At 39.8% G+C, this 18,299-nt stretch overlaps 1 protein-coding gene across 1 annotated transcript in view; it reads left to right on the top strand.

Annotated features, from left to right (window-relative positions):
- Positions 1–4,707: 4,707 nt before the first annotated feature.
- The window catches only part of Gap43 (growth associated protein 43), a 79,949-nt gene continuing 66,357 nt past the window's right edge, over positions 4,708–18,299 (top strand). Inside the window, exon 1 of the mRNA XM_051191495.1 lies at positions 4,708–4,876. Within this exon, the coding sequence (XP_051047452.1) occupies positions 4,847–4,876 (30 nt within the window). The 5' untranslated portion in view covers positions 4,708–4,846. The remainder of the gene's footprint in view (positions 4,877–18,299) is intronic.

The following is an 18,299-nucleotide window of genomic DNA, read 5'->3' as shown; positions in this document are numbered from 1 at the left end:
GTAATGAGCATTGTATTCTCAGTTTCTATGAGACCAATATTTATCAGATTTATCAGGTCGCACATATGAGTGAACATATGTACTAGTTGTCTTTCTGTGCCTGACCTGAATTATTTTAATGAGCTCTACCTCCATCTACATTGTTGTAAATGGAGGCATTCTTTTGTTTTAGTCAAATATTTTAAAAAAATATATTTATTTATTTATTTATTTGTGTATGTGTGTGAATGTGTGTGTGTGTGTTATGTGTGATACTGTATTTTACCTTTTCTAATAGCATCTTTTACCTCTAACTTAGATAGGGTTTCTCTTGCTGTAACCAAACACAATGATCAAAAGATAGTTAGGGAAGAAGGAGTTTATTTGGCTTATACTTCCACATAGTAGCATAGTCCATCATTGAAAGAGGTCATGAACTCAAATAGGACAGGAACCTGAAGGGCAGGAGCAGAGGCCATAGAGGAGTGCTGCTTAATAGCTTGCTCATCATGGCTTGCTCAGCAAACCTTCTTATAGAACCCCTGACAACCAGCCCAGGGATAGCACTATCCACAATGGGCTGGACCCTCCCTTATCAATCACTAATTAAGAAAAGGCCCTACAACTGGATTTTACAGAGCATTTTCTCTCAGTTGAGTTTCTCTCCTTTCAGATGACTCTAGGTTGTGTTGACATAAAACTAGCAAGAAAAACCTTTCTTAAATTCTCTCATTGTTCAAATTCTAGAAAAGCCAATCCTATCCCACACTGCTACTTTCTATTCTGATTGTTTAGAGCACAAGTTTGACATTTAACCAAGTCTTGTTTCGATAACATTTGTTTTTCCTTTTCCATTTGTGTGAATCTCCTTGAGGGCAGTGTGTTTTTTACAACTTCTAAAATGTAGATGACATGGATGAAGTCAGCTAGCCCTGACATAGCACACAGGTGTTATGTCTAAATTGTACTGTGCACCTTACCATTCATATGTTAAAACTGAACCCATAGCACTTTGGAATGACTCTATTCTGGTAGGGGATCTTGAAAATGATAATGAATTTAAAGGGAGGTCATGGGGAGTCCCTAAATCAATCTGATTAGCATCCTTATAAAAGAGCCTTGAACCACAAAGAAGCAGCAAGAGGGTAGCCATATGCAAATCTAGGGAACCATTGGGCTTCTAGAGAAAACTTTGACCTTGGATTTCCAATCTCTAGAACTGTGTGAAGACTATGCTTTTTAAAGCTATCTCAGTAGTTTGTTATAAATGTTCTAGTAAGCTAATACAGAAAGTAAAAGGCTATAAGACTAACAGTTTAGAAACAATGGAGGAACAAGACCCATGTGTTTTCCATGACTACCCTCTCTTCTCTTAAATACAAGCCTATTTCTAAATTATTTGGCAGGATCCTTTTCTTACCCTCCCTTTCCCAGGCTTCCAGTACCAGCATTGTATTCTCAGTTTCTCTGAGGCCAGTATTTATCAGGTCCCCCATACAAGTGAGCATATGTATTATTTGTCTTTCTGGGCCTGATTTATTTTAATATTTCTAGTTTCATCCACAGTGTTGCAAATGACAGCATTTCATTCTTTTGGTTTAGTCAAATCTTAAAAAAAAAAAAAAAACAAACAATTTAATAATTGTGTGTGTGTGTGTGTGTGTGTGCCAAGGAACTACATGGTTTATTATAAAAACAGAATAATTTTAATCCAAAGATCAAAGAAATCTGAGAGTGGAGCTGGAATCCCCCTCTTCTTCCAGAGCCCAGGAAGTGACTGGCCATTGTGTGAATTAATTTGCTAGCTTAAAACTTATAATTATCAGCCATGAGGTTTGAAGCTATACATAGGCTGAAGTTGGTGATAAGGGAATAAAAACCAGGGTAAGTCACCTAGAAACGGGTGAGAATAACCACCCTGGCTGTTTTGTTTTGTTTTGTTTTTCTTGTTATGTGTGCTCACAGATGTTTTTTAGTTGTTGTTGTTTGTTTTGGTTACTATTTTGGTTTTGGTTTAAAGTCAGACCAAGGTGTGTGGGTTTTTGTGTTTTGCTGTGTTTCTTTTCTTCCCCATTCTCTTGTCAGCCCACAAACTTGCATGGCTTTAGATGGGAGTTGGAAGGGTGGGATGTCTTGGAACTGGTACCATAATTTTCAAACTCAGCTTCTAATCCTGAAATAACTTTTAGGGGCTTCTTGGCCATGTGTAATATTCCTATCCAGTGAAAAGCATTAAAAATAATGGGGGTTCTCCACACTGAAGCAAAAGAGTGATTAAAGAGCTGTCACTTGGCTAGAAATGTACCAAGGACTATCTGAGTGAACATAACATGACTTTAGATGTAACAGTTGGACCTAATAGGTGGACCTTGACTAATGCTCATTTCAACACAGTCTCTACTATGAACCAGAAACAATGATGCACCCCCAACCCCCATTGCATGGTGATGGAGTCTTAGGTTTATCTCTTATTAGCTGGATGAGCTAGTCAAAGACCTTAATTTCTCTCAGTCTTTGAATCTCAATCAACTAAGATCCAGGCTGACTCCACACCACTGGAATCAGACAAACTAAGTCACAGAAGCTGATAAGGAAGCCAATGATACAATTTTGGTGTGACATACTGAGTAACAGAGTTCATCCATACCCATGTCTGATTTTGATTCTTCCTTTTAATAACTACATTATGCTACATTATTGCTCCAGTTCCTTCCCATAAATAAAGCAGGAAAGAAAACACAAAGGGCTGAAGTGGTGGAGTACATGCAAAGGGAAAGAAATGGTCATTTTGCTTGATAAGGTGGTAGCACACTTACCACCTGTGTTAAGTGGTTAAAAAGAAGGGGCTGCTTCTCCTGTACTCCAAGTCCTGCTGGTGCTGCTTCCTCCCTTAGGTCCTTTCCCCACTAAAAGGGTAATCCACAACTTTAATGCCTACACCGAAAGTCATTTCTCATTCATTCGCTGACATCCATGAAAGCTGGTTTCAAAGACTCAGCTCTGATAAGGATTATCGAAAAGTCAAAAGAATATTAAACCTGTAATGTGTCTTTTGTTAAGATGAAAATCACAAAATATGAAAACAGAGAAACAAACTGGGGGGTTAAAAAAAAAAAAAAAAAGCCTAAGTGGCTTGGATTTAAAGCAGGTCATTCTCAGAAAGAACCTCTAGGGGTAATTTCTAACTTTAGGTGCTGGTATCCTGGTATCCTCATCACCTCTGGTCATCTTTCTGAGATGGTCCATTTTAAGAGGTATGTCCTTTGGTACACTAAATATGTATGGGGCTCAGCAGTCCTGAAATATACATGACAATAATAAGCTGTCTGTTAAACAAGTTTGTGTCTAGAAGGGATGAGGGACAATATGAGCTATTTAATTAGAGGTACTTGTCATCACTAATGAACAACAAGGAATAATTTGGGAGGTTCTTTGACATACATCTCTTAGACATATCATCAACTAAACTAATATGCCCTGAAAGTGGCTCTGGTGTGCCTTGCGCATGTTACATTTCATTCTATAACATGTTGGCAAGACTACCATTAGTATTCCCATTTTACAGATGGAAAGGGCTCTCCAGTCCATACAACACTAAATATCTAAAATGTGTATGCTGTAAACTTACAAGTCACATATTTCCCCCTAAATTAGGGAAGGCACCAGAACAAACTGATGTAGACTCCAGGGTGTTCTTCTTCCCTCAAGACAGAGATTTCTTGTATTCATTGTGCTCAAATTATAAAACATCACTGTCAATGTTATGCAGACCTGTCATTCATGTATACTCAGCTTTTTTGGTTAAATTAGAAATTGTCAAACAAGCTTGTGTGCATAAGCAAAAAAAAAAAAAAATCTCACTATGTGGTTTTAGATATAGATGCTAATTCCTAGACAATAGTTATTTCCACATTCAAATGCTTAGAGTGCTTAAGTGCTATATGTGTGAGTGTGTTCAGATTGTGTATTGAAGCATAGATGACGTATGCTTGTGCATATCTAAGCTTATTATGTGTATGCATTTAGGTTACATAAATAAAAACAGCATTTTTGAGGAAATTGAACCTCCACGATTACCAACTGCACATAAAATCTAAATGGCAGCTATAACTTACATATTTCTAGCTCCTCCTTGCATGTTTGTTCCTGTGGTACTGGGAAAGACTTAGGAAAGAGGCACCCGCATTCCTCAGGCCCCACTTCCCTAAAACATGTTCCATCCAGTCTCTCCAACTGTCTGGACTATCCTCTGCCCCCACCCCATAGCCTTCCCAAGGCAATGCTCCCAAGGCTGTGCGAAAGTCGGTGGGTAATTGGGTCCAGATTGGAGGTGTTTAAATATTCATGAGGCTGGCAGGGGACTGGGAGGGGGCGACTGTCTAGAATGGGGGTAGGGGCTCCGGGAAGTGATTAGTCACTGAAAGCTAGTGAACATTTCTGAGAAAGGGACCCAGAGAGAAGGAAGGAAAAGATAGATTGGGTGGGGAGTGGAGGAAAGAGAAGAGAGAAAAAAGGAGAGAGGAGGAAGGGAGGGAGGGAAGTAGGGAGGGAGGGAAGGAGAGAGAGAGAGAGAGAGAGAGAGAGAGAGAGAGAGAGAGAGAGAGAGAGAGAGAGAGAGAGAGAGAGAGAGAGAGTAGAGCATGTGCGGTGAGCAATAGCTGTGGACTTACAGCTAACTGCCCTGGTGTGTGTGAGGGAGAGAGAGGGAGAGAGAGTGAGAGGGAGGGAGGGAGGGAGGAAGGGAGGGAGAGCGCGCTAGCGCGAGAGAGCGAGTGAGCAAGCGAGCAGAAAAGAGGTGGAGAGGGGGGGAATAAGGAAGAGAGGAGGAGAGGAGAGAAGGCAGGAAGAAAGCAGGGAAGACACCACCATGCTGTGCTGTATGAGAAGAACCAAACAGGTAGAGCTAAAGATTTTTTACTTCTTTCTGTTGTGAAATTACCAGAGTACAGTATTTCCTTGTAAAAGGCAGAATTTTTTTTTTTTTTTAATTGCTTCTGCCCTGGCATGGTGCTCTGGTTTCCTTAGCATATGGTAGCTGATGGTTGCATCCCAGCTTTATTCTTTTCTGTCTTTCATGCTCTGGTTTCGGAATGCTGATACTAATTAGGGTGAGGGTAGAGAAAAATGCCGGCTTGGCTAGAAATACGATTCCCTATTAGTAAACGCACAGGGGCTAGGTCTCTGGTTTTGAGGGTGTGGATGTAGAAAGGGGTGTGGGGACAATGTGGGCTCTATGTTCGATATAAGAAAGCTATCCTTTATATTATGTGTGAGAAGCGTGGTTTGAGGGGATTATAATCACAGTTGAGCACTGCCTGTTCTGTGATTCAATTTTTCCCACATGTGCTTGCGGAAGATACCTGATTTTGAGCTCGCAGGAGCTTTAAGGGGGAACAGGTATATGTGGGAAAACATGTGAAGGTTTTATTTCTTTATTTGATGAATGAATTAAACTAATTTGGGAGATTTTTATTTTAAAGAAAGCCTTAAGGGGTTGAGGGGTGGGGAGGGGGACTGGCTGTGTCGAGGGGAAAGCCCCCTACCTAAGATCAGAGGCGGATTGTGCGCCAGCTGGTCTGGGAAGAGGGTGGACCACGCCCCTAGGAGCTTTGAGCTTAGATGGGATGGGAAAGGCAAGCCGGTATTACCTGTTGGAAACCGGGGCTTTTCTCTTTCCCCCTTCCCGCGAGTCTTCCCTTACAATCACAGTGACCAGAGGTGTGTTAATATCCCGGAGGATAAGCATGGTGACTCACGTTTATCAGAATGAAGGACGAGTCTAAGACCAGCTAGAATCCCAATCTCCCCTCCCCTCCCCCACTGCCGAGATATTTTTCAAACCCCCCCTTTCATTTCAAATTGCTCACTTATTTCTTGAAAGACGTTTTAGAAACTTAATTGGGGTGAGGATGAAGAGAAGTGAGAAGATTGGTATTCCGCAGTAACCCACAGCGCAGCCACAGTCTCCAAACGCAGCCTTCAGACATCCCTAAGGGCACGTTTGAGTGATTTTTGGAGAAGGTTAAGAAGAAAAATGGGTGTGGGGTCTGAGTTCCAGCGTGTGCTTGTGTGTTTGTGTGCCCATGGTGGGGTGGGGTGGCATGGCAGTCGTGGTTGAAGCCCCTCTGCAAAATGATTGCCTTAGGGTCGGGGTGCAAGAGAGGAGGATTTGGTATTATTCTTGTGCAGGTATTGGAAACCGGGCAATTTGTGAAGCACTTTCTGAATCCAAAGGGGGTGGAGGAGAGTGCAGAGGAACCAGCCATTCAGCCTGGCCACATGTAGCCAGCGCCCTGGAAGGAGGGGTGGGGAGTGGTGATGAAAAAGGTAGAGGAAAAGAGGTATAAGCAGAATGTCCAAATAGTTAGAGGAAAAGCAAGCCACAAACAAACAAACAAACGTACAAACAGATAAACAAATAAATGTAGATACTTGGTTGTGAAGGGATGCATGGAGAAAAGTCCATCAAGGCTCAAGGCGGGGCAGGGGTCCTGCTGGCTGTATTCCTCTAACTGCTCTTGGTTCCAGAAACTGACACTTCCATCGGAACATTTGTAAAACATGTATTCCCATGTTTCCCTTCATTTTACTATATAAATGTAACAGATACAGGTGTGAGGGTTAAACACACTCTCAAAAGGCTGGGGGTGGGGGTTGGGAGGATGGTGTCTAAGATGACTGCACTGGCCAGCTGGTGAAATAAAATTTAGGAAGGAAGAGCCTTAGGGAGACCAAGTCTATTCATCTTAAAGGCTTAAATTTGGGGGGGGGGGGAAGTGTGCTGGCTGGCAGCTTGTTCCCACCCTATTTTTAGGCATGGGAATATGGGAGTGTCCACACATCTCCTTCAGTAAAGGGACCTAGCGTGGTTTTTAGACAGGGAATTGGGGCTAAAGGAATTCCCTCCCCAAATGAGAACAGCTGCTTTCTCTGGCTCCATCTCACTGACAGCCTGGAGCACTCACTCTGATGTGCAGAATGATGAAGATGAAATTGTGTGTTTAGGGACTTGTAGGAATTTGCATGTAAATATGTATAGTACGTGCATACTTCCCATGCAACGATCACACATGTGCTCTGTATGGATTCCACATGCCTGCCTGTGTTTTAGTATCACTGATGCAAAGGAGGAAACGGTCCTTTTTGCCCACACATTTTATATATAGGTTCTAGGGTATGAAATGGTTATTTGCCCCATGTAATAACGTTATGTGTCATTTGCATATGCCAGTATTTAAGATATTAAACCAGACACAAGGCAATGGTATCTTTAGGGCGTGGGCTCATACTACATGACTGACATATAGTATGAATACTTAAGTGTCATGTAGGTTCTCCTCTTGTGGGTGAAGTGATCCTCTCTCATTCCAGGAAGAATCTAAGGTTTTTATTTCTTCTTCTGGAGGGTGTTTATCATTGTAGTTCTTAGCAGGGACTAAAACCTGGATACAAACCTGCAAAGGTCTAACTCTGCCACACCCATGAAATCTAGCAGCAATGTGGGAGGGGGACTGGAGGGCTTGCACTTCCTTCCTCTTCCACTTGAGCAGCACGAGAGCAAGAGAAGCAGCCTTAGATATTTCTAAGTTGTAATACATTGTCAGTGGGTGAGAAGAACACATAAACGGTCTCTATTAGCCATTACTTACCACAGTAGATTTAAAAGAGAACGAGAGACAGAGAGAGAGAGAGAGAAAGAGAGAAAGAGAGAGCGAGATGACTACAAGGGAATAGGCAAAGGAGGATTAAAATAAAAGAATCCTGGAGATTTTATTGGCTCATGATTTTTAAACATCTTGGGGCTTACTTTAAATAGCTCAATTACCATGCATATTGCTACGATTAAAAACTTGCAAGGTGTGATACTCTACAGAGCAAGAAAACTATGAAATGTTTCCTTTGTTTAAAAATAATGACTTTATTTTGTAGCTGAAGTGTAACAATTACCCTGCAAGCAAGCAGATGAGGGTCTCCGACCTTACCCTGCTAGCATCTGCCTCCCCCCCCCCATATGAGGGCAAATAAGTCTTATCTTTGGAATACTGATGCATGCTTTAGAATTTCAGCCTTGCTGTTTCCTCCCTCTTAGAGCATTAGGAGGTGTGGAAGGGTATAGTTCTGCTGCTGGGTGGGGGAGCATTCTTTCTAGTAAGACATTGGATTCCTGTTCAGTCTCTCTGAGCCACACCCAGTGTCATCCAGGGACTTAGTCAATTGGTTCAATTGAGGCCTTCTACTTAATATAATTGAAGCTGTTCAATTTTTTAAAAATCATGGCATTTTCCACCTATTTCCAAAATTAAATAGAGGAAATTATTTAGAAGGCTTTAGTTTTTGTTTTTTCCTTCCAACTCATGTGGACTTGCAGAGAACCTTCCACAGTTTGTAGTGAATTTAGAAATGTTCATTTCCGATTATTAAAGTTATATTAAGGTACACGCACAATGACTCCCGATCCTTCATGCTAAGAGAGTCCTCTGAATGTCACCCCAGTCCAGCCCACTCTACTCCTGTGAGCTCTGCTGAGGCAATTGGAATAAGAAAACACAGGGTTAATTCTCCTTCTTGCTGAGCTGGTAAAACTGCAGAAACCTCCTTTGATGTGGCAATGTAAAGGGCAAAGCTCCTGCTCACCAAAAGGAAGGGTGGCCCAGGGTCTTCTGCTTCTGTCATAGTGAAATTGCTAGTGACAGGCCTGGGGCAGAATTAATCCACAGACTTCAGAGTTTTACTTGGTCCCATAGGGAAGGGGTGGAGGGCTATCAGGCAATAATGGAGTTCTGTGTTAACTCATTATATTCTCACTCCACCCCATCCCTCCCCACACTGGTCATACTGGCTTTGAGACACATCTAAAATCTTCCTCTATAAATAGCTTAAGAAATAAATGCATTTTAAGAGGAGCCTCTCAAAGTTTCATCAAGGGAAGGTACAGCATTTAACCCTTTCATGTCTCTGATGATTCAAAAAAAAAAAAAAAAAAGTGGGTGATTACACCAGAGTCTCTCACCTCTTGAAGTTTGAAGTGTAAACAGGTTGACTTTGTGCCACTAACTTGAAATCTTCATAGAAGCCTCTGGAGAGTACTGTGCTGGAAGTCCCTAGCTTCTGCCACTTATAGACTCAATCACCTAGGCTTTTAGTTTCTTCCTGTCATGGGGATGGAAGAACAAGCTGTCCAACTAAAGAACTCAACAAACAGCCCCACCCCATTTAGCTCTGGACAGGGCAGCCACGCCACCACCGCCACCACCACCACACACAATTGTCGGGATATTGCTTTGTTTTTTTTTTTTTTTTTTTGTTTGTTTGTTTTGTTTTCATTAGAGATGTTACTTTTGGACACACTGAGTGCTCTCCCTGGATTCTTGATCTCTCTTCTGTGTTTTCCCAGATCCGTTCTCTTGAGATTTCCTCAGATTTTGTTGCTTCGGCTGGCTTTCCAGTGGTCTGTGGCTGTGCCTTGTCTCCTGTTTGCAGTCTCCTGACTTTGCATCTCTACAGTGCTCTATCGCACTCTTCTTTTAGAATAACGTTTCTGAGAGTATTCCATACCCATGCCCTTCTCTGCCACTCCTCATTCTCTAGTCTCCTGCTTTAAAGAGGCCTCTGTTCCCATGATTCCAGCTGACACGAGGTACTACTGTCTCAGGTGAGCCAGCAGTCCACATCTTACATGTTTTCCATTGTGCTGCCTTCTCACGGTCTTTCCTTGATAATCCTCCCAATCCTCCTTCTCAAGCAGGACCTTTAAACTCTTGATGGCTGTTTTTACTCACCTAGTCCCCCAAGGCCAATAACTTCCCATCTGTAATCTTGGTTCTTTTCTCCTGTCATCCCCTTCATTAATTCCAGATAAACACACCCACATTCAGAACTTCAGTCCCATCATGCAATTTCCAGATGTCCATCTTAACCTCCTGATCTATTCAGAGAGACCCCAGCTTCTCCTGTTTGTTTTGTGCCAGGTGGCCTCTGTTTGGGGCCACCCTTGGACTTCCTACTCCATTGCTCTAGCACACTGTCCATCCAGCTTCAGAGCTCTAGAAACTTAGGGTGTGTCCCAAAAGTGCTCCTTTATCGTCTCAACTCCCACAATCAGTTACAGAATCTTTCTATTGTAGCTAAGAAGATTTTGAATATATTCTTTCCTTTTCAACACTTACCTGCTTGTGTACATAACCCAGCCCAGTCTTTTCATTTTATCTGGCCAAGGGCAATGGTGCCTATATGAACCCTTAGTTACACATGCTTTGTCTTTTCATCCTCCCTGCAAACAACAGCAAAACTACCTTTAACCAATGTAAATCTGGTCACGCTGATTTCCTCATTAAAATTCTATAATGTCTCCCCACTGTCTACAAACTATTAAACAATCTTTCGGGATGAATGGCATGGTCTAGAATTGCCTGTCTTCATGGGGACATCCTTAAATACTTCCTCCTTCTCATACTCTTTTGCTCACTTTGCAATTTTCCTTAGCCTGGAAATTTTCCATTTCCTTCACAAGAGTTAGCTCTTTAAATCTGTTTTTCCATCATTCAGTTTTGTTCTACTATTGTTATAACCATATTGGATTTTGAACTATACCCATTACCATATATATGTATATACACTGTGTGAGCGTCTTGTGAAAAAATGATGAAATTTTATCCTCTCTGTATCCTTACTAATTATCATACTGTCTAGTTCTTAGGTGAATACTTGAATTATGAATGATCTGCTTGCCAAATACATATGGAACCAGATGTTCAGTCTTGTCACAAGTTGTGGCATATTTTAAATGAATAGAATCACTAGTAGATTTTAAAGAAGCTATTTAAAGTGGAATTCATCCTCATTGACTATTGCTACAAACTTATAGATATGGTAACTGTCTGGATTTTTCTCCCATGCAAACAGGCACAAAAGTTAGCCCATTTGTACACCGCATTTCTCCAAACTGCTATAGTTGGAACTATCTAGAGACTTCCTTTCCATTTCCACCATCCCTAGAAACACACACACCAATGCCATCCTCAGACCTGAGGAATCCCAGTCTAGATTTGGCTACTAAATTCATGTGACCTTTCTTTGGATCCTGGTATACTCATGATCTTTGCTTTGTCCTACAACTATCACTAAAGGCTTCATGTCCATCTTTTGCTCATCACTGCTGATTTATTCCCTTAGTGTGTAGTGTTAGCCTATGTGGAAAAGTATATAATCAATAAGTAATTTATTTATATTTTAACTTTTTCTTTCTCCATGAAGTACCTGAAAAATAATATCTATCAACACACATCTTGTATAGAGCTGGAGGGAGAGTGAATAGTAAGTTATCTTTTAAACTTGTGTTAAATATACAGAAATCAGATCATTGAGTCTTTGCCAATTTTGACAGACTTCAAGGTCTGGGGTCTTGGTGCAGTCCTATTGGCATCCAGTGTGGAGAAGATTGCAAACACATACTTCTGTGACTTCAAGTGCAGTAAACCCATTAATTTACTTGGGATGTTTTTGAGAGAAAAAGCAATATAAAAATATTTATAGGTGAAATATGTGCTTCATTGTGAAAGTTAGATGGTATTTCTCAATCCTGACACCCTAGTCCTATATCATCTCTGGTTTAGGGTTTTCTTATCCTTTTTCTCCTTCCCTCCAAAGCAAGTGAAGCTTTTCAGATTATTAGTACACAGGTTTTTACTAGTGCTTGGTGCTTGAGGCAATGGGAAGAAAACATTAAGAAAAGGTGTATCTTGCCCAACTTTCCAATACATGTTATAGGCAAATCAGGCCTATACAGGTATGTCTAGCATAGAGTTGACTAACAATACATATTTACTAGAGGGGACGTATGTAGACATGGAGGACTCATCAAGATGGGACCCGAGAAAGGTTTAAAACCAAGACTGTCCTTGTGTACCTATTCAGAGCTGACTGGGTGTTCCGCTCAATGCTATTGGTCTTTCCAATAGGGTCGCTATGGTTGAAGTTACAATTATCTGTCTTATTTGCTTAGAGTGGCATACTGATAAGTCATTTTGGGTTCAGTGTGGGATTGTGAATTTCCATATTTCCAATCCTTAATTATTTACAGATATTGTTTTCTTAGATATTGTTTGTTTAATGTCCTGTTCCATGTCTTTGTAGTGGAATAAACCCCTCCCCTGGGTTCTAGAACTGGCTCTGCCAATTGCTTGTCCTGTGATCTTAGGTAAGTAACTTAATTTCTCTGAGCCTCAGTTTATTCATCTGTATTATGGGCATAATAAAGGCCTACAAATCCTGACTCACTTTCTTTACCAGGTTGGTATGAGGCTCAAATAAAGTGATGAAAAATAAAAATATTTTGTGAACAATGCCTTTTTGATCCTCCACAAAGTGTTCATGGTGCTACTCAAACAAGAAGTACCATTGCTGTCTGCACTGAAACTATATATTCTCCATATTCCCCTCCTATTCTCTACTAAGTAAGCATTAGCCACACTGATGGATGAGAGCATAGCATATCTTTATCATTCCCTTTGAAAACTTGAGTGACAGAATTCAGATAAACACACGCTTAAATTGTCTTTAGCTCCAAAATGTCAGGAACATGAGAAATCGCCACTGTGTTCCTGTATATCTTTTTTTTTTTTTCTGTCTTCACATTCCAATTTCATCTCTGTTTGTTAAGTCTGCTGCCTGCCTCCACACCCTCACCTCACTCTTCACTCCAAAGAGGCTTGTGAATATTATCAGACATGATGTGCTCACATCTATCATATGATGGCTCAGTCGGGCAGAATAGGGTAAAGGGAAGGTAGAGCCACTCTGGAGCCTGAAAATGGAGCTGCAGCCTGGTTGGAAACCCAGCACACTATCACCTGGCACCGTCCACAGCAGTTTCAGGGCTCATCAGTGCATGAATCCTGAAACTTTTAAAACTCAACTGTGAATGCCATAAGTAATCTTCCAAGTCTGCAGATCTTTGCAAAGGACATTGCCCCTCCCTTGGATCCTTGATTAGCTCTGGAATAAATTACCTATTTAGCATAACTAAATTTGTCAACTTTTCACACAAAGCAAAGGAATTCTGCAATACCCACCCCACAAGAAAGTGAACTTTATATGCATAGAAAGTATTTGGAATTATTTTAAAATACAATAATCAGATCATGTTAGTGAAAGATTTTTGTCTTTCTTAGGAGCCAAACACCTAACATAAGAAAATCAGTATCACACATTTTTAAAAAAACTAGTATTAAATAAATGATCCCATAATGGCTTGTAATAGAAAGTATGTGAATGATATGTGCAAGCTGCTTTTCAGAGAATAATATTTTATACAATTATATCTATAGTTTGCTACTGATCAATATAATTTTTAATCTCTCATCTCTGTAGATATTTATGAGTTTCTTTATTAGGTATAAGTATCAAAATCTTACTTAAGTGCCCATGAAAATAATTCAATGGAAGGAATCTAGAAATCCTATGAATTAAAAAAAAAAAATACAAGGTTAGCTGATTAGCTCAGTTGGTTAGAACATGATGCTGATAACACCAAGGTTGTGGGTTTGCTTAATGCAAAAAAAAAAAAAAAAAAAGAAAGAAAGAAAGAAAATCCAAGCCTAAAGTAACCAAGGCCTAAAGCAACCAGGGCAGATGTGGGAACTTTAACAGTAGAAACTCACTTATGAGCCCTCTCTCTCAGGGTTTTAATTAAAACAGTCCAGTTACCAGCACCCCAGCTTCTCTTCCTTTTTATAAACGGATGAGGAGAAAAGAAATTAAAGAAGAGGGAGGGAGGGAGAGTATATTTTACTGGTCTTGCTTGGATCACTTCCTGCCATTTTAACAATTCCTCTCTGATTGTAAGAAAACCTAAGTCACGTAGCCTCTGGAAGCCCATGTCTGTACATCTAAGGAGAAAGTCGATACTGAGAAAGGCTCGGCATATATCTCCACATAACTGTCATAGGGCAGCTACCCCGCAAGAATTTGACTCAATGTTGCAGGATCACTTTGTTTTTCTGTCAAAGAGCATCCAGTTTCCTTTGGCTTATGGTTTCAGAGAAATAGAGTACATAAAGATGGAGGAAAAGTATGGTGACAGGAGCAGAAGGCTAGCTGATCACATTTGCATCCACACAAGCAACCAAGAGAGAAGTGGGAAGGCTATAAACCCTGAAATTCCCTGTGATGTCCTTCCTCGAGCAAGGACACACTTTCTAAAGATTGTGCGACTTCCTTAAACAACACTGACTAGGAACCAAGCCATATTTCTCATTCACATCACCTCAACACCCTTAGTGTTAGTAGAATTCTAAAACAAAGTAGTTATTATTGCTCTTATACATCTGATAAAAATTAGAGCCAATCTCTATACCTAAATACTAGATTTCCACTGCCTTCTAGAAGCCTACATATAACAGGCACCTAGGTTCTAAGAGGAATCCTAGTTGCTGTATATTCCTGATAACTTGCCATGATGTCTTTGTTCTAACTCTTTTAGTTCATAGATCAGTTTCTGCCCAAAGATTGGGCAATAATGGGCAAGAAACAGATCTACACAGTTTATACCAGAGCAGCACTATTCCTTGATATTAGTCTTCTCATTTTGAGTGTTCTTAAATTAATTCCAGCCATCATCACCATATTTATCTATTTTTAGCAAATTGGCACTTTCTAAAATATTGAGCTGTTGTTTCCATATGCACTAGTTTGCTATAAATGCAGAATGTTGGTAATTATTCTCACATCCATTATTTGTAATTTCTGTCCCAATAACTATTCAAAATGTTTTTTAATGGAAATTGGAAAAACCCTAATATCTTCCCACTAATGACTATCTAAAAGAGCTAGATGAGGCAAAGACAAAAATAAATGGCACAAACTTCAAAGGTTAAGCATACTCAGGAATCAGCTGCTTTTAAAGGAGACTTTAAGAACATCTTAGTATAACTGGCCTAGGAACTAAGCTCTTTTACTCATCTTGGAGGTGAGAGAGAGAGAAAGAGAGAGAGAGAAGTACATAGTACATATACCTATAAATACATCTAAACCAATACAAGGCAAATCAGTACAAATAAAAAATCAAATTTCCTTCATGCGAGTTTTTGAGATACTATAAGTGTTTTTCTTTTTTGTCAGAATATACCATTCAACATTATATTTTTCCTATATTAGGTCTTTGACTCTTCTACTCTTGGCAGTATGTTTTTAGATATAACAGCACTTTTCTGGTTTCTCAGATCTTAACACAGAAATGACTGCTTATTTTCCTTACTTTATGAAGCCATAACATCCTTTGCTAAATGCTATTTGTAGTGTCTTCCACACCTGGTCATTGAATCTTCTGAAAATCTTTCTCAGTAGTGTCCAGAAGGGGGCCAGGTCATGGATTTCCAAGGCCCTGATGCCCACAACAGCCTATAATGAATTAGTGTCTTCTCAGTGTACTAAGATGAGTAACAGCTATATACCATCCTCAGAAGAGAAGAAAACATTTTTTTGTGTTACGTGGTTCTAATAAGAAACAAGTGATGAAACTCATAGTCACCCAGATCCCTTGCTTTCATTACAGTCTGTTTTTTTCTGGCTGCTATGTAGTTTTGTTATGTAGTTTTATATTTAATTTACCTTTCTCCAAGATTTCCAGTGGTTTTCTTTTATTTAGAGAGTTAACTATAATTTAATTATTTGTGAGGTTTTTTCAAGGATCCCCAGAATGTGATACCTATCCAGTAGTCATGCCTTCTCCTCTACTGAGGCTTGCTTTAACCTGGCTTGTGAATTTAAAGAAAATTAGTCTACATGGTTATCCCCTTTCAAGTAAAAGGAAAAATTTGAACAAAGCTGTTTCTAAGGCTTCTCTAATTATAAAATATATATTCTGTAGAAAAAAAAAATCCTAACCTTTTCTTGGACATTCTGTCTCATTGCACTTGGTATAAATTTACCAAGTTGTCCCTTGCTTCTGCTCATTGTCTCTAGCACCGCTTTGGAAAGCTTTTTTTCATAGTTTACTGTCTCCCAACCCTCCTATCCCAATGGAAAGTTTTCTCACTTGCAATAGTTTTACCTGCTCTTATGGTTGTCCATGACCACACCCCCTCCTCAGAATTTCCTGTAGTGTGGGTGAAATCACCCTTGCCATTCCCCAAGCAGAGCCTTGCCTAATTACCACATGTGTTTATTTGTACATGATTCTCATGCCTAGTTCACAAACTTTTTGAAGTTAAGATATCCAGGTCATCGTTTGGCTCAAGAAACATCAATTGGAAATATTGATTGATATATACTCAGTGATGAACTCTGAAGTAGACTTAAAGATATTGCACAAGAAAAGCAGAAGTTCCAATAGAGCCTCAGAAAGACATACAGGACTAACTTGCCTGACCTCTTTAGGATATTCAAAATTATGAACAATGCCTCCCTTCCCAAATCTACTTGTTTGGCTTCCATAATATACATTTCTGCTGGAATTTTCCTCTGTTGTTTTTGTTTGCATACCACCTATCTAGCTTTGCATTGGCACCTCTCCTCCTTCTCTTGCTTCTCTTCTAAAGACTTGGTGTTACTAAGGCTTTTGCCATTATTATGACTTGATGCAGGACACATGAATGATCTCATTGACTGCACCCCTGCCCCTCCCTTGCCCTTCTCTCTCCTTCCTTCCCCTCCCCTCCCCCTCATTTCCCTTCCCTTCCTGTAGAATTCCAGGCTCTCCAGCCAAGCTCACTTTCTAGAAGTTTGCATATAAGTCCCTTGGAATAAGTCTTGATCTCTTAATTAAACCTCTTTCTTATCTAGTTACATAACTCATAAATTGAACACTTGAGTCTTCCCCATTATCATTCGTTCATCATTAAATGTTTGTGGTTACCCCTAGTTCCTATGAAAACAACAACAAATAAATAATAACTAAAAAAAAATCTGCTATCCTTGACTTCATTTCCTACCCCTAACATCTCTTCCTTATGTCTGTCTTTCTTCTTTGGCCACCTCTAATGCAATCATCTGTGGCAGAAACCAAAAGTAGGCTGCTTTTTAGTTTCCCCTTTTCTACACTCAGTATATCAAAAAGCATTCTTCTGGAAGCCAGTTACCTCTCTGAAAGTGTCCCCAAAATGTGTGTCTCTGGGAGGTTTCTTGTCTACTTATAATCAAAACCAAATGTGCAATTGCTAAGGCCTTTGAACTGCTGCATATCCAGGCCTTGTCTTCTTCTCCAGCTTATCAGATTTATTCTCATCTTGGTTTATAAAACATATCAAGTGTGGCTTCTCTCCAAGTTGTTTGCATGTGTCATTTTCTGAGCCAAGACTCCTCTTTCCACTCTTTACTGAAAGGGTTATTTTCATCTAAGCAGTGTCTGAGTTACTGTTGACACACTATTATTTCTTCTGTTTTGAAAGTTGTTCACAATATGAATCAGAAGGAATATTTGTTAACTTACTTACTTGCCCCCAATTATCTCTTCAGACTTCCAAGCCATCCAATTTTCATCCCAGACTTTATTGCAATTATGTGGTCTCAAAGAATAAATTACGTCATACATCATTTCACCATTTTCTTCTCCCTTCCTAAACACTCTTTTTTTTTTTTTTTTTTTTTTTTTTTTTCTGCATAACACAGTTTTGGCTACTCAACTGTGATTATTCTCTCTCTGTTTCTTGTATGCTACTTTAACTTCCAACCCACATTATTATATGAATACTCACCACCATCTCTGAACTATGAGTTGCTTTATGGTAAGAGTTGTGCTTCATTTTCTAGCCATGATTGGTAGTCTGCCATTAAATAGGAATTGAGTAAATAGCCCATACAAATGAACAAATATCAGTGTTTAATGATGTGATGGCAAAATTTGGTTAGAACTAAGACGAAGGTTGCCAAACTCCCACTGATCAATCATAGACACTGCCCAATTCCAGCACAGTCTATAATAGGGCATCTAATAGATATCTCACACAGAGGTAAGACCACATAGTCCTGGATTTCATCCAAGTAGTGCCAGCTGGCTGCTTCAGCAGCTAATTGTCACCATTTTGTAGAGAGATTATTTATTGTGATAAAAAAAATACAGCCATACTGACAATATCAACCACTATCTTGCTACAGATGCGTAGTTACTTTGAAATGCACAGCTTTGCTTACTCAGCCAACAGTTCCATCTCCTAACCAAGTCCTGAACATCTGCCCATTCATAAGACATCTAAAACTGTTGTTTGGCATTGCTCCTGCAGGATTCCTAGTTCAACTTCCTATGTATTATATGACCTATTGTTGCATATGTACATATTTATCATATATATGTACTCCTTAGAAAAATTATGCACAATTCTTAGTTA

This window comes from Phodopus roborovskii, unplaced genomic scaffold (assembly GCF_943737965.1).
Source record: "Phodopus roborovskii unplaced genomic scaffold, PHOROB, whole genome shotgun sequence".
Classification (NCBI taxonomy): Eukaryota; Metazoa; Chordata; class Mammalia; order Rodentia; family Cricetidae; genus Phodopus; species Phodopus roborovskii.
This window is presented reverse-complemented; position numbering and strand designations above follow the sequence as displayed.